The following is a 17758-nucleotide window of genomic DNA, read 5'->3' on the forward strand; positions in this document are numbered from 1 at the left end:
TTTTATACCAGTAATCATTGTATTTGCTGGAGTTTATAGTAACTATTGCAGTTTTACATTAAGAAACTACGATGCGATTATGATGATTTTCACTATTCAGGGCTCAAGAAATGTGTTACGCCTGGGGAGCTTGAACCTGTCCCTAATTCGCAGTTCACGTGTCTCTAGCAAAGCATTTTTTCCTCCACTTGGAATTTGTTCCGACATGTTCTAGTCAGCAGAGAAGAAGCACAAGCACTTGACCATCGCAGAGTGGTAAACTCCATATATTCAAAAAGAGCGTAAAACAAAAACACTAACAACAACAATAATAATGATAATGCATTTATATTATTATTATTATTATTATTATTATTATTATTATTATTATTATTATTATTATTATTATTATTATTATTATTATTATTATTATTATTATTGTTGTTGTTATTGTTTTAGCAGCTATGGCAGCAGCAGCAGTAATAGTAGTAATAAATAGGCTTTATGTCCCATGACCACGAAATTATCATAAGGGCCCACTGTAATAGAGCACTCCGTAAATATCGATCACCTGGTGTTCTTTAACGTGCACTCACAGCACACAGTACACGGGCCTTTTGGCATTTCGCCTGCATCGAATCCAGCAATCTCTATAATATGGCAAGAGTGACCTTTCATGACGTCTTCTACAAACAATACTGCGAACATTCTAGGACAAATCAGCTAGTGCAACTGGTATGGGGACAAGCCGAAAGAAAGCTGTTGGTTGACCTCATACAACGGCTGTGCAGTGGATGCGAGATGCCAAAAGGAGACGTTGAATGGGCTATGCTCGGTGTATACGAGGAAGTTGCGCCACAGCACGACACTGCGGAGCAAGCCGTTGCAAGCAGTTACGCAACATACCCGCGTGGCATCTGGGGCGCACCCTGGAGACTGGATCACGGCTGCTACAAATTAGCTCTTTCTCTCTCTCCCACGGACCGCCTCTATGATAAACAATGGCAGCAGACCAATCCCACCGCGCGTTGGTTCACCGTTAAGAGGCCTCAGGAGGTGTGGCCTCAAGAGAAGCCGTGGTGTTCCGAACCGGTCACACTAGCCGTGTCCTTGTATCTAGCTTATATCAAGAACTGTACCCTCTCCCTTTCGCTGAAGCTGGCGTTCGCTTCACCCCACCGTTGTAGACGGTGCGTGCAACAGTTTTCTCTTTAGACACAGAAAAGGCTGTAGATGTGTAAGCGTGTCTTCTATCATCATCATAACGGAGAAATTTCTCTTTTGAATAGTTGTAATACCTTCTCCTGAATAGTTTTATTACCGGGTACACTTGTTCTTTTTGGTGTTTGATAGTCTTGATATTTTTCCCTTCTGCAGACGTCATTGGCTTGTGTTCATACGATTTTAGGCCAAGCTTTCAAATATGTGCATATGTATTACTGAAGTTACTGCTGGTACCAGCCCTGGTGTCCCTGTCCCTTCTTTACTTCTGGCATTGTTCTATCATCCTGAATTGACTAAACATAATTACAAGCTTGTAGCGCAGAACTTCTTGAACCAAAGACAAAAAAGGCACGATCGGAATAAGAGCTTATTTCCAACGAAAGTAAAACGAAGCAAGCTACTGCATCTGTTGTGTCCCTTTATCTATAGTGCAAGACGTTCCGCGCTAATATAGCTTTGGAAGTAAGCGTTCGTACCTGCCGTGTCTCCCTGTCTTTTGTGCAAGAAGGTCGGCGCTATAAATCTATGGTAATGAGCTCTAGTGGCTAACGTGTCTTTTTGTATTTTGTGCTTGAAGTTCCGTCCTATATTGCTTTTAATTATGCATTACCAGCTAGCCGAAGCTAATTGGTATGGATGCATCACTTGAGACAGCACAGGATGTAAGGATTCTAGGAGAAGTACACAAGATTGACTTCTTACATAAAACTGAGGTATTCATTGTGACAACGCAGAAACACAAAAGACAAAAAAAAAAGGAATGTGGAGAAGGTCTCAAAGTTTCTGTTTCTGTATGTCTAATCGCTATTGCGAGTCATATATGTTCAGCTTGACCACCATTAACGATTACATTGGGCCAAAGGAAGCGGAAGCGTGCCACAGAGCAATTATTGCAATAAATTCGTTTCATTGATGAAGCTTAAATCGCTACTTCATTACAAATAAGGCAATTTTGTACACTTTTTATTGTTCAACAACCTCAAACCAGGTGAACTTGAATTGATAGGACATCGAAAGTTGATATAAGTCCATAGTTTGCCTTCATCACGTAAAGCTCTTCAGTTTATTTTTACTTATTTTGCCAAAAAAAAAAAAGGTTCATCAGTAATTTGCTCGCTATATCCAACAAATGAATGCAGCGAATGGCACAAACTGTTCGATTTATCATTCTTTTGGCATCGGTCTTGATTAGTTCATCTTTTCATTGACATAACAACAAAAGTGACTCGATTAGTTTGAAACAAGAGGGCAAACTAAAATAAATATTTAACAGAATGGAAGTTCCAAATACGCGAGTTTACATTCCCGCACATCACTCAGAATGTAATATATGCCACAGGGGCGTCAGGTTTCTACCTGTACGGTGGTTCAATAAACCAAAACAAGTAAAAACGAATGCTCAAGCTCGAGTCCCGCCTGGTCGTTTTGTCATGTGCGATTCATTACGGCTGCTAGAGCTCCCCGTGCAGACCACTGTAATGTCAGAACACTGCAATTTCATTTGGGAACGGTTCACATGACTTACCTCAAAGCATTACTGAGCGCAGCGTCACACCAAGTAAATAAATGCACTGAAAATCACATGTGGTAAAGTTTGCAGGTCCGGTACATGCCAACAGCAAGCTTCCTCGGTCCACTTTATCTTCTTCGCAGCTATATTACCAATTTTACAATACACCTAAGAGAGTTGCGAATAGCCAGCCGCTAAGAAAGGTAGAAACTTTCGTTTTTACTAACCAGGAATGATTTCTAGGTATTTTAGCTACTAAGCCATATACATTGCTAGATCTCTCGCAAACACCACTGATTATGTTGCAGTATCGTGACCGTAAGTAAAAATCAGACCAATCCTAATTTTGTCAAATATTTTGGAGTGAAACTTTCCTGCTAAGTGATAGCACACACACATAGAAGGGCCCACAATGGTGTGCCGAAAACGTCCTTCATTTTTTAAATTCTATGGCTGCTAACTTGTACACAGTGTTTTACTCGAAAACAGGAACATAAATAGACAGGAACATAAATAGCGTTCAAACGGCTGCTGCAGTGTAAAATACCGGATAAGTTCTGACAGTCTATGTGCGCGTTCGCGAGTATGTCCGAGTCTGTGACTCGTTCATGCCTTTATGTATGTTGTTGAGATGCGTACTTTTCATGGCAAACACCTGAAGTTATTAGCGTCCACTAAATAATCTACGTGAACAGTTGCACTTCGCCTACTATCCAAAATATAAATCTCTGTAATGAAATTATCTTGACGTAGAAATGTACAAGCAAATATAAACACCTGTTAGCTGAAGATTTGGTAATGTAATAATTATTGTGTCAGTACTTTTCACAAACTACTTTGCTAACTAGCAAGGTTTACTAACCAGCGTTTTACTACCTTCACTTACTAGGAGGTCAGTGCTTTTTGTGAAAGGTAAATAGGTAGTATTTAAGGCGAGTCAATAAGCAGGCCTTTTTTTTCTGAAAGTGCATGTTTAAATGAATGTTTTATTATGTTTAAGAATTGTTCAAGACTAAGTACGTTGATGCTAAACTGACGACTCAGCGAATCGCCGTGTAGAAAATTGGGGAGGTGTCACATTGGTTACGTGGGATCGCGTGGTTTGGCTGGCTACCCGAACCAATGCTTCAACAAGTTCATTTTACCTCGCTCTGTACGGTTGATGCACAGTAGTTCATCGCGCATAGTTCCCACAGCGCACAGCCTTATCGTGTACACATGTTGGAGCGCTGGCCTACAGATCTTTGCGATGGAGTTTCAGGCAAAGGCGCCTATGTGTGTAAGCAGAAGCGGTGTGGGGGGGCAGTATTGCAAGAAAAAGTTGGAATCAAAATGTCGCGAGACTGCACGCAAGCTGGCATACTAAAGCTTCCAGTAAACACAAAAATCGCACAGGCGTCAATAAGCGTCACTACGTACAAAATCACATTTTCAAATATGCGTCTGTGTCGCGAACGACGGCAGAAGCCAAAACAACATGAAAGAAGGGCAGACAGCAGGTGGCTGAGGCACCACTGAGGGGGAAAAAATCACAAGGAGTAATGTGAATATGCCGCCAGCGTAGTGTTACGCAAGACAGATGCCATGGCGAAGAGCCATGGGTGCGCGAGGAATAGAGAAAGACTTCGGAAGAATTTTTCGTAGCGTGAGGCGAAATAAAGAAACAAAAAGTGATAGACGGAGAAGACAGAGCGCTATGAGCTACATGTTTATTTTTGAATTCAGAACGCTCCTAAACCATAATCATCAGGCGGAGAGATAAGCACGTGGTATCGCTCAGATAAATGCGTGATAAAGTTCTTTGAAATGCATTACCAATAGGTCCACATTGCAGCTTTTCTCAAAAACTTCGGAGCAATACAATAATAGATAGATATGTGGGGTCTAACGTCCCAAAACCAGCAATGATTGTAAGAGACGTCGTAGAGCAGGGCTCTCAAAATTTCGACCACCTGGGGTTCTTTAACGTGCACCCAAATTTGACCACACGGGCCTAGAACATTTCTGCCTCCATTGGAAATGCAGCCGCCGCAGCAGGGCGTCGATCCCACGACCTGCAGGTTGCAGTCGAGCCATTAGACCACCACATTGGAGCTCAAGGAAATATTTATGTTAGGTGCATTCAAGGAAAGATTTATGTTAGGTGCGTTGGTTATAGATGTCATTCTTCTAATCAGTCAAGCCTTTTTAAACTACTGCTTTATTGCTGAGTTTAAGGACCTGACACGAAATGTTACTGAAAAGACATGATTTCATTTCTGTTCCATTCAGCGGAATATACGCTTATTTCTTTTCCCATTCCAATCTTCGAAGCTTTGTCGCCTTTCCATTGTCATTGGATTCCGGGGTCTCAAAAATATGAAATAATTCCGCATTCCTTCCAGTTCTAGAACAGAAACTCCACAACACCACCACTCAGCGCTATACGACTTCAAATTGCAAAGTCGAGACCAAACTGCATGCTCTTTAAAAGTCTTTGATAATTAGCTGCCACACTGTTCTTTGTTAATCTGCCTGATTGCGGGAGATGGTTCTTTCAAAATGTATTATTAGAGAAACTGTTCTCGTAACCTTCACTTCTTTAGAAATTTCTATCCATTCATAACAAGCTGGCAAACACACATGAATGTCTCTAGCTTTAAATTTATCCCTCAAGAAGATACCGACCAGCCACACGCCCACCAACAGGTTTATTGTACCTGCAAAGTCTAGAATCTTCGAATAATCGAACGATCAGAAAATCGCCAGCCTATACGTCACATACAAAGGTAATAAAATCTAAAGGACACCAATGGTCCCCAAATGTTTTCATCTATTTGCGCCTCTGTATTGGTTATTCAGCTGGGCATGAGCATTTAGTTCTCTGGGTGCGGAATGTGCCTTTCGTATAGTGGGTAAGCATCAGCACTCGAAAAAGAAAGGAACTGATTAATCGCTGAATTGTGCATGCTGTAAATATTTCCAAACTGGCAGTGGATCTTCCTTTTCATAATTTGCATGCGCGCACATCAGATATTACTCTGCTTTGCATATTTGGTAAAGTAATGGCGGCACCTATCGTGCTTTAAACGGAGACGTGGTCTTCGTTGTACGTGCTGGAGCTTGTCTATTATGAGTGTTTACATTAAGAGAGACGACTCTTTTTCTGTCATCACGTAAGAAATCCGCGCCTGGACGGCCTTCTGCAGCAAGTTACTAGCTGTCATTTCTTGATAAAACTGCTTAGCAGAAAAGCTGACTTTCATATTTTGAGAAGGATCTATTGGCACTTGAAAGTAGTAAATAATTAGGTGGTGCGCCTAGGAAATAAATAATGCGGAAAGCATCGAGAAAATTTACTTCCCACACAGATAATCCTCTTCGTTTGTTATGGGCCATGTTAACAGGATAACAAAACCCATTACACCTACAATTTATATGTAGTTGCTTTACCATTATTTGTTTTGAGACCGATACCCCAGAGTGTGTGGGAACTGTACACTTATAGGCCATCATCATTATCATAAACACGACAGAATTTATTGGGCAAAGAAGACAAAGAGTGAAGGCAGGTTCCGTTCTTTAACAAGAAAAATGGGTCTCGAAGTATCAGGATCAGTTATTCTTTTTTTTGGCGCCTCTACTATGGGCTACTGTGACAGGGATGTTTGGTTCGCCATTGAGGGATTCATAAGTCTATCTGAAACTATATTTAGCTATAAACTCCGTTTTTGAAGATTTTATTACAAATATTTCGTGCTTCAATTTGTTTTACTGGTTTGATATAGCTTATATACATATAAAACCAGAGAAAATGCAAAAAAAAGTTCACTTATTATTTCGCCAGTCCCCTGCATCGTGTATGAACCATGATGTGAGACGAAGAAGAAGGGAATGGTTCCTGCGGCTGAACACGATTTTCCTGACGGGACACCAGCTAACAGTGGCTCCTCTTTCAGCACACGAGAAGTGGTCAACTTAGCCGACGTGCAACGTGGGCACCCCATAGACGAAGAAACGAAAAATGGGAAGTGTAAGTTCATGTTTCAAATCATACGCATATATACACAGCTCAAACTTCATCTGCATAAGCATGAGACATTTTGTATCTTTACATGTGCACGAAGTACGATTGATAGTTTATAGTCATACAGGTCTGCATAACTGAGTACTGCTGAAAATCTGGCTCGTGTATTTTATGCAACATTCTTATGGTAGAACAGAAATATGGCCCGAAAAAACAGATTGAGCTATTCCTAGCAATGAGATTTGTTTTCTTAAGTATGTTTGTTTAAAATATGCCACACTAAACTTAACTTAATGTTAGCCTATTATCAATTAAACAAGTCCCGAGGGTGTGTGCTTGGGTTGATAGCGGTTGCTGACGCAGTTTGACCTGGATAGAAAAAAGAAATCTAAAGAAAGGCAGATTCACATTTGAATCGCAAGATTCAGCCTACTTAACGTGTTTGGATTCTACTCTAAGGAAATAAAAGAGAAGACGTATCAGTCAAGATACATTTCGACTTTTCGGATATTTATGTATTGCGCTAATGTCATTCGCGTTGATGATGCGCTCATGTCATACTTGTTGATATAGCTAACAGGTCGTAAGGCTGTACTTAAAATTCAGAAAACCTTGTGTGGGAGATAGCTTAAACACACAGTAGGTAAAGGCAGTGCTTCAAAATTAAGGACGAAAAACACCGCACTATGCAAAAACAAAGCACACCTAACACCTGAATTTATTGAAACGAAGAAGTCAAGAAGAGGGTTGGTTGACATGCAAAGGAGAGGGCACCTAAGGTAAACCATGCACGATCTTACCGGAGTGCTATACATGAAGTAAGCACAGGTCACGGGATCAAGTCTCGGCTGCGGCGGCTGCATTCTCGATGGAGGCGGAAATGTTGTATACGCCCGTGTGCTCATATTTGGGTACATGTTAAAGAACCCCAGGTAGTCGAAATTTCCAGAGCGCTCCACTACGGCGTCTCTCAAAATCATATGGTGATTTCGGGATGGTTAATCCCACATATCAATCAATTATACATGAAGTAAAGCATGCGCTTTTATCAAACTGAACGTTATGGTTCTTCTTGCTCTGTACTTGTGTCAATGATAGCACTAGTGTTCCGAAAATTTTATATTTGCCTTCGCACACCTTGTATAACATTGACAGATATATACAAGGGGCATTTTTGGACAGACAAATATAAAAGTTTCGGAGCACTGTAATGCTATCTGTGACACATGCACGAAGCGAGAAAAGCGATAATGTTGAGTTTGATAAAAGCATGCGCTTTGCTGCATATATAGCACTCCGGTAGGATCGTGCGTGGTTTGCCTAAAGTGCCCTCTCGTTTGTATGGTCACCCCGCCCCTTTCTTGGCTTTATCGTTTCAATAAATCCAATTGGTAGACGCGCTTCATCTGTGTACTGTCAAGTTTTCTTGGTATTTCCGATGGAGGCGGAAATGTTGTAGGCCCGTGTGCTCAGATTTGGGTGCACGTTAAAGAACCCCAGGTGGTCGAAATTTCCGGAGCCTTCCACTACGGCGTCTCTCATAATCATATGGTGGTTTTGGGACGTTAAACCCCACAAATCCACAAATCCAAGTTTTCTTGGTCCTTAACTTTGCAGTGCTGCCTTTACCTAGTGTACTTAAATTGTTCACCAAATAGCAGAGCAGTCTCCAGAAGGTCCCCTTCTCCACTGGAGAACTACTAATAAAACACGGCAAAAACGCGACAAACTTGTTCCGTGTTTTCCCTTAAAGAGGTTTCTGCCGCATTAAATGAAGCGACTGACAAAATAATCCTATTTTAGCAGTCAGGACCAATACTGTCCAATTAGGAGAAAAATCAGACGGCTTTCACTTTCGAGTCGCCTTTAAAATGCACCAGAAACCGCGCGACGCTTTTCCAGCACTTTCGCTTTTTATGCTATCTTTCATATTTGCCAACATTTCTTTTGTCTTTTTCATTGCTGCAGACGAGTTGTGCGGCGTTCCTTGTAATGTCCCGCTTGACGCCACCTGGTGCGTTCTGCTGCTGCTGCTGGTCTTATTGGTTATCGTGACAATCATCGGCGTCTACGCTGCGAAACATCCCGCCCACGATTCCCAAGCACTTGTGGCCGACCCTGACGTGGCGGCTGCCTGCGGTGACGATTCGGCGAGATGTCACAACATAACCTTGTACGTGCGACATCATTCGTTTCGGTTGATATAGCTTCCTTCAACCTGAGAAACGATGCCGTGCCACTCCGCGCCCATCGCTGTCCCACCCATAGAAATTTTGAATGAATGTTCTACCTAGTAGAAGTGACACGTTTTCATGACGTCATGTACTTCTCAGGCGTTTTACATGAGTGACTTTTACATGCCGACGCATGCGTGTCACCACTTTTAGGACGATAACTTTAGTAAACCGGTAAATGTTTACAGGTTTTTTACGGCTATGCTCGGCCAGCGTAATGGTATCGGAAGTAACGACAAATTTTTCGCTCTTCCTATGAATTTTGTTCACATTATACGCCCGACCGTTCGACAAGAAACCTGTCAGAACGAGTGTCTTTCACAGATTAACGCCGACGTGCCGTGGTTGCTTGAACGGAGCTTACCTTTTTTAAATGCGAAGCCTTTTTTCGCGTACTGCATGCACTTTTGGCATCTATCTATCTATCTATCTATCTATCTATCTATCTATCTATCTATCTATCTATCTATCTATCTATCTATCTATCTATCTATCTATCTATCTATCTGTCTGTCTGTCTGTCTGTCTGTCTGTCTGTCTGTCTGTCTGTCTGTCTGTCTGTCGGTCTGTCTGTCTGTCTGTCTGTCTGTCTGTCTGTCTGTCTGTCTGTCTGTCTGTCTGCCTGTCTGTCTGTCTGTCTGTCTGTCTGTCTGTCTGTCTGTCTGTCTGTCTGTCTGTCTGTCTGTCTGTCTGTCTGTCTATCTATCTATCTATCTATCTATCTATCTATCTATCTATCTATCTATCTATCTATCTATCTATCTATCTATCTATCTATCTATCTTTCTATCTATCTATCTATCTATCTATCTATCTATCTATCTATCTATCTCTCTGTCTCTCTCTGTTTCTCTATCTATCTATCTATCTATCTATCTATCTATCTATCTATCTATCTATCTATCTATCTATCTATCTATCTATCTATCTTGACGCTTATGTCTGGCTGCTAGTCTGATCACCTTTCAACTTGGCGGGAACCAAAGTTAGTATGTGAGGGTAAGATGGCCTAACGAATATGACGCGATGACCAAGATATGAATAATGTCACAATACCATCGTGTACGTAATCAAATACTTCCCGCCGGACAGCGGAACATACCCGCACACGAATATGTGCCCCTGATTGCGGGTATCAGCCACAGCTGATTCGCACTCGGTATCTATGCAGAAACGAACACAAATGTGCAATTTGAACGCATGAGTGTTAAGCTGACATCGGCAGTGTTGACCCAACGAATGCAAAAAATAAATATCAGTCTCCCAGCACGAATCAAACCTAAGCATTCTGCGTGGCAGTCGAGCATTCTTCCACAGCACCATGCGTAGTCTAAAAACTACATTTCAAATAGGCCCTAATGTTAGTGACGTCAATTGTGGTTGCGGTTCTCGCCTTAAACTTCACGTATGTACTCCTTTCGCTCAGCCGTCACTTCAGGTTTAAGTGTTATGCGCTGAAGTTGATTTACATAGCAGTATCCCGGTCTATCATCCTCGAGAACACCAGCGCTTCATATCAGCTTATCACTTCACGTGTTGCTAATACTCATGTTTCTGTTGGCATGGTTGCGCAAGTGCAAAAACTGGTTATATAAACATCTGCAAGTCTTCAACATGTCTCTATCTGTGCAAAATTTGTACATATATTTAGGGTGCTCTCATAACATATCAATCAATTAGAAATTACAACACGTTCACCTCCTCTCCGCATGGTTTGGATAACGTCCTTTTCCAAGGTAGGTGGGATCTGCCGAAATTTTTCTTGTGTTGCTAAGAGTGTTGTAGTAACATTACCTGGCAGTGTTAGCATATGAAAGTATTGTTTTCGTTACTATATTTCAAGAAGGAACAACGCCCTCTTAGGCACAGCTCAACTTATCGCACATTTTTAGCTCTTCATCGTCATGCACAACCCACATACCTCCACTGCAGCTCAAAAGCCTGTCTCAGTGATCTCAAAAACATTCTGCCTAGTGGCAGTCGCACTATTCCGCTGCCTGAAATTTTGCTGATTACAACAAGCCGCCTGGACTGAAGTAAGAGCGCCATTTGCATGATGCAATCTTAGAAATTCCCTACGTTTCATATTATTACACGTTTTTTCAACGAGATTTATACTTTTTATACGACACACAAGACCAACACACACCTGGCTCTTTTGCTGTCCAATGCGATCCACAAATTTCAGGTCTCCGAGGGCTAGGTACAAGATTTTCATCTATTGCGCGTACAACTCTCTTCTAGTCTTTATCAAGTTTTTTTTGCGGACTCTGTCAACATCACTATTCAGTACCAGCGAATTGTAATACTCCAATACATTTGTTTTCCAAGACAACATTAGCTTGCTAGTTATGACTTGCATTCCCCAGCTTAAGGCCTATTCTTTTCAAGGGACCTAATATGACTCCAAATGCTTACTTTCAGCGACCGTTTCTCTCTCGAGCCCTGATTGAGAGCAATATTATTTTGTACGATCACGACACCTGACCCATTTTCTCAACAATATCATCTTGCAAATCATAATTCATAGTAGTTAGAGTCATGTCTACGATCCGTAAAATTTTGTCTACTATTGTTTTTTCACTGCTAAACACTACAGGCATTTACAACTCGTATTGACGTTGTATATGAGCCCCATAAGATGAAGCAAAATGAGCTGTGTATTGACTCTATAAATGGTTAAATTTCTTGTTACAGACATTCTGAAACGGAAAACTAAAAGTAAACCTTACTGTGACGTGCCGAAAAAAAACTTTTCAGGGGAGTCACTCTTCGATCACTGCGACTAACCACTGCGACTCTACAGGCATTGCTAAAATACATCTAGCCTCTTCGAGAATTGCATAGAGTGCTATAGAAAAAGCCTATTGACAGAAGGGACTCGTATTTTTTCTAGCACAAGGTTTTTGTGGTATATTTCTTACGTGCCACCGTTGGCGTGCAGGTACCTTATGGACAGCCTGAACTCCCTTGTCGACCCTTGTTCCGACTTCCACGAGAACGTATGTGGCTGGTGGAAAGCGAAAGTGGCCCACACGGGGTCGTACCAAGACTTTCACGTTCGGTTCTTCAACTACCGCGTCGCCCGGGAACTGGCGGCCATGGCCGACCCTTTCATCTCAGACTCCGGCCCAACTCCGGCCAGCCTTGAAAATCAGATGGCAACGTTCTTCGCCAGCTGCGCCATTGTGAGTGCCGGTTTCGACAGGGGAGGAAATCGCGCTGAATTGCTCAAAACCTTCGGAATCGCTGTCTGGGAATGGACCGATGCGGACAACTTTGGTCGCTTTCTCGAGCTCGTCGTCACGAAAACGCTAAGCACTGGCTTGCCGTCCTTTCTGAAGGCGCAATTCTTCAAGGGCGAAGGTTTCCGCCTGGATCTGGGCGAAACATTGGGTTCGACTTTTTCGTACCGCCAACGAGAGGCAAGGAAGAATGTGCTCGTTATGTTGGATGACTTGCTCGACGAGTCAACATTGGCCCGAGTCAATTACTCGGAAATTTCCGCTCTTGATGAGGTTGTTCAGAACCTGACAGTTGGGCGAAATGAATTGCATTGGTCGTTGCTCAAAGGGCAAGAAGAGCTGAATTCTATTGCAGAAGACGTGGATTGGATGAAGGCGCTGGAACGTGGTCTACCGGCGAAGCTTAAGAATGAACCTATGAAAGATGGGTTGGAAGTGCACGGAGTGTCTGCCTTCCGGGACCTCATCGAGAGACTCAGAGTGGAGCCACTACCACGCGTCGGTGAATACAGCCTGGTTGTTTTGCTAGCACAGGTGAGCGATGTCATTCGTTCACTACAAGAAAGAAACACGCGTTCATTGTAACCGCGGTTGCACTCATACAGACAACTTACTTAGCGATAACACAATTCAAGGACGCTTTTTTTGCTGTCTTTTCATTTGGTTGCGGGGCCACGGTAAGTCTGAAGACCAGAAAAGTTACAGAGGTTCGCGTTGAGACCCACGCATATATTATTATTCATTTGATTCCGGTATAATAATTACGTGCATATCGAGCGAAATCTTAGGTCCGCATTAGGTAATAAAAAATCAAGTTGCTTCAAACTTGCCCCTCGGTCAACCACACTGGTGAAGCACAATTACGACAAAGAGTACAGTCACACTGGCATATTCGCCATCAAAAAATCTTTCGAAATTGTCTTGCGCAAAAGAAAAAAAAAACTTAATGAAGACATTTACGTAAAACACAATTTTTTTATCTTGTTGTGACTTTGTCCGAGTCAATGCGCGACTGACAATGGCATCGTACAATGTGACGAAGGCACTTATTTTTTGCTTTTATGGGGGCGGCTGTGCGAGGGTGGGGAGAGATTAAGAAAGAGTTGGGGCTTGAATTTCAATATTAACGGCAACGAAGCCCCAAGTCGCAGCAGGTGCTAAAGCCTGCACATAATAGACTATGTTGCCGAATGACTGGGATTGATTGATTGATATGTGGGGTTTAACGTCCCAAAACCATCATTTGATTATGAGAGACGCCATAGTGGAGGGCTCCGGAAATTTCGACCACCTGGGGTTCTTTAACGTGCACCCAAATCTGAGCACACGGGTCTACAATTCCGTCTCCATCGGGAATGCAGCCGCCACAGCCGGGAATCGATCCCGTGACCTGCGGGCCAGTAGCCGGGTGCCTTAGCCACTAGACCACCGCGGCGAAGCCTGAATGACTGGGAGGTGGCCTAAATGCATCACCTCCCGGCTTATGCTAGCCAAAAAGACATTTCACTTACAAAATTCAGTTGGCACTTTCGTAAGGGAATTTAGAGAAATTTAACTTGAAGACTAGATTTATATGAAAGTATGCCAATAGCGAATAGTGTCAAGCGAGAGCGTGCGAAACAGTAGAATCATACCCGTAAAGAGAAGGATATCGGCCGATTATTTTCTCGGATATACTTCTCAGAGCAGGTAATGCCTATACGAATCATTTAACATAATTATGTACTATGACAATATTTTCATTGCTGAAGACTCTCAGGTGTCTTTAAATGGTCTGTGAATTTTACACCTTTATGAAAGATTTCGTAATGTGTCTAATTGCGTTCGATGAGTTTCTTCAACACAATGATTGCATCCATTCATGTCGTTCATGCAGGTTACTAAATATGTGCCGCCATTGGGCTACGAGGACGACTCAAATGCAGAGACGTTCGTGGCGAAGTGCCTTCACCTGACGGCGTCTCTTTTCGACAGGCTCTACCCAGTCTGGGTGGCAAAGACCTTTCAGCACACTGAGCAGGTGTCTGGTGCGAGATATTTGTTTGACGACATAGTATCTACATTGCGTAAAGAACCTGTGGTCAACCAGGGCCTCATGATCGATACCCGTCGTCTGAACAAAGCTCGGCTAGTAACCTACGGTAGGTGTGTTTGGACATCACGAATCAAAAAGGGCAAGCGTAGATGGCCAACGCTGTTTGGTTAAATTACTAATAGTGAACGATATTATGTTGTTAGAGAGCTTCAACGAGTTCTAGTAGCCTGCGAAATGCAGCATCACTTCCATACCTTGCATAGTGTAGGAACGTCCTGACTCAACCCTACCGCAGCTCTTGCATTGCAAGTACGTGTCCATTTCATCTACGGCAGGTGCGGGGTTCGATCCCCAGTGCCGGCCGGCGACCCACCGTTTAATAAACAGGGAACAGGCGGGCTTCAGGGCTGTGACGCATCGCCCTGTGGTGAAGCTCACTCTGCTTGGAAAACTCCCAAGCGGTTGCGCGGGACCCGGTGCTAACGCAGCCCATCGTTAAGTTCGCCGCTTACTTGTCCAAATATCAAATAAGTCAGTGTGATATTACCTAAATTTTCTACGGTATGTCATCCTCGCAGAGTTGCCACGCGCGCTGCCGTTTTTACAATTGAGTGTCAAATTTATAAAATAAACGGAGTCTAACTGGCTCAAGGAATCTGAATGTGAATCGAAGAAGATGGAAAGTTACAAAGATTAGGTATTTTTTTTAAAAAAGATGTCAAATAAAACTATTGAACAATGCTGCGAATGAAAACATAAGTAATGTTATTATTCGTAAATCCAATGTTTATGAGAAGGAAAAATTTGGGCAGGGTGGAACCCGACCTTCGAATAACACGTCCGATGCTCTACGAACTCCGCTACAGCGGCTGTTATACCCCGGTCCACTTTGTGGTGTATATATGCATTTCTCCAATGCTGCTGTTAATACCCATGACGGTGGTTGTGGAACACTCTGTTCCTGTCTGCTGAAGTCACGAAGCACGCCCAGCGCACCAACATGATGACAAGATTTCGGGATATGCCGTTGCCTGACACACTGATCAATTTTGATTTCTTAGGGTTCCTTAACATGCATGTTCATTGACATGCCGAAAATCGAAACCATCTGGTCGATATTGATTGCATGGCATCTTTACAACGTCAGAACTCATCAACTAAACTATACCATGGTCGCATTTGTAGCAAAACCATTTGACTAACACGAGAAATCGCCAGGCGTATCGAAAATCTGTTTTACCACTTCTAAATACACCAACGGCTTAACAGTGACGTTGTTTTCCAGACGAAGTTGAAAACGACAGCCTACCAGTGGCTCCACTCGATGCAACACTGGGAGGATCCTTTCTTTTCAATCTGGCACAAGTTGCCGAAGCCAGGGTGGGTGAAAAGCCAGCTGCTGTGGAGTTCTGGGAGTATCAGTTGAAAGGTCACGTGGGATACACAGGCGACCGCAACTTCCTGATCAGCTCCGCCTACCTATCTAATGTCGGCGTCTATGTGACCGTAACCACCGATCCGGAGATGACAACATGTGAGTTGTCCAGCATACGCTACAATCAATTCTGTGCTCGAGTTGCCACGGTTGCACTTTTTGCCTTTACACGCATGCGCAGATATTGATTGCCTGGTTATATATTCTTTTCTGCCCAATATGTTAGGAGAAAGCACTTTCCCTGTGTTCTTTTGTGTTTCTTCGTGCGCTTGAAGTACAGTTATACCATGCATATCCAACTAGCCGAGACTTTCGATTCTGATTCTCTCTGGCACCATCTTCCTCTCGAAGGACCCACGCTAACATTGTCTGCTCTCTCTTCTTACGTCTTGCAGATCTGCGTTACGCCACCTTGGGTACCTTGATTCTGCGCTCCATCTTCGACTCGGACGCCACCAAGTACTTCCCGAACTGGGCACAGGAATACATCAAAGAATGCTTCGCCCAATCTGCGTCCTCCGTGCTGGGCCAGCCTGTCAGCACTCGCCTGGCCACGGCCGTCATGCGGTTCCGCTGGTCCGCTCAGCTGTCGTGGTTCCTGAAATCCCGCCGATTGGGTGAGAACGACAACGTCACGGATGACGAACACTCCGAGAAACTTGGCTCCGCGACGACGCCCCAGAGCGGGACTTCCGTCTTCAAGAAGCTCTTCTTCCGCATCGTGTGCTTCACGGTGTGCGGTGACATGGACGCGCCAGAGCTCTGCGACGACCTGGCAGGATTCGATCGGCACTTTGCGCGCGTGTTCCATTGCCCGAAGAAAAGTGCGACGCGCAACGGAGAGTGCACCTGCCCGGGCTTCAATCGCTGCCAGACGTACTTACCCGTTTGTAATGATCATTCCTTAAAAACTTAAAAACGCGTTTCGCTCATTAGCCATCAGTGACCGTATCACGCGATCATGCTCACTGAAGCTGTTGAATGCCCGTATGTATACAAGTAATTTTGTACATTACTTACACATCTCTACTGACTTCAGACGATCCCCTTTTGTAATATTAACGAATTATTTGTACATTATTATTAAACTTCAACGGGGAACTTTCGAGCTGTAGTTCGTAAATTTTTACGCGTTCAGCGTTTATAGAACTAGTTTTTTCTTCATTAAACGGAAGAATGATTGACCGCGATTCACGAGAACGGTCCAGGAAGACGTTCAATATCAATACAAGTGAACCATAGTTGACACTTGATCGCTATACTGTTTGTTGATGTTGGCTCCAAGGTCACTAGGGAATCGACCAGTACCACACTTTGGAGCTACTTGCGATTACTTTGTACTTTTTTCTTCTTCTGCAAGCCTTTGGTATTGTGTGACATACGGGGTATTCAAGTTTATGCCAATTTTCGTTTACTGTAGCCCTTCCATAGAAGTGCGTGTTCTTTTCTCTTACACCAACCAATAATTCGTCCAATATTTTCTATGTATTTCCTGATTAGCGCAGTTTTTTCAATTTGACAAGGTATAACGTAAAGCCTACGTTGCGCTAATTCAGCTGAAGTGATATGATTATCGTGCAGGACTTCGCCCCCCAGCAAGACGCTGTCAAAGAAATCTTACTCACGATCGAGAGGTCTGTGTGTAGGTGCCAAAAATTGTGCGGGCAGTTCGATTGCATCACCTCTACGGCCCAAACTACTAGATATATGCTACAGCCACACCACGGTTAACAAAAGATGCGCGTAATAATAACGTGTCTGGTTTAACGCTGTTGCTAATCCCCTAACGAGAAAGGATTATAAGCTGGCATTATCTATCAAATTTCAGTGAAAGCTGCACCGAGAATGAGTGATAAACGGATTCGTCGTTTTATTTTGCGAGGATTTTAAAATCAATTTCGGTTATTTACCACCCTGACACCGTATCCTTTCTTGTGTCGTCTCTTTAGCGCTGTGTTTCACTTGTGAGACATGAAGACATTCGTTCATCGATTTCCGCCGATCCTAACTCAAAAGACAGGTTCAACGCATTTATAATGGGAACTATAGTTTAAACAGAAGCTTATTGGACCCACCTGTTGTTACACGAC

The 17758-nt window shown here is 43.1% G+C and overlaps 1 protein-coding gene across 1 annotated transcript; it reads left to right on the forward strand.

The window, feature by feature from the left end:
• Positions 1–6552: 6552 nt before the first annotated feature.
• Positions 6553–16655, forward strand: LOC119165292 (uncharacterized). The gene is made up of 6 exons (XM_075870411.1): positions 6553–6725; positions 8688–8892; positions 11898–12732; positions 14075–14339; positions 15519–15767; positions 16064–16655. The coding sequence occupies exons 1-6, from the start codon at positions 6587–6589 to the stop codon at positions 16582–16584; spliced, it is 2214 nt and encodes a 737-aa protein (XP_075726526.1). The 5' UTR covers positions 6553–6586; the 3' UTR covers positions 16585–16655.
• The last annotated feature ends 1103 nt before the right edge of the window (positions 16656–17758 follow it).

This window comes from Rhipicephalus microplus, chromosome 8 (genome assembly GCF_043290135.1).
Source record: "Rhipicephalus microplus isolate Deutch F79 chromosome 8, USDA_Rmic, whole genome shotgun sequence".
Taxonomy (NCBI): domain Eukaryota; kingdom Metazoa; phylum Arthropoda; class Arachnida; order Ixodida; family Ixodidae; genus Rhipicephalus; species Rhipicephalus microplus.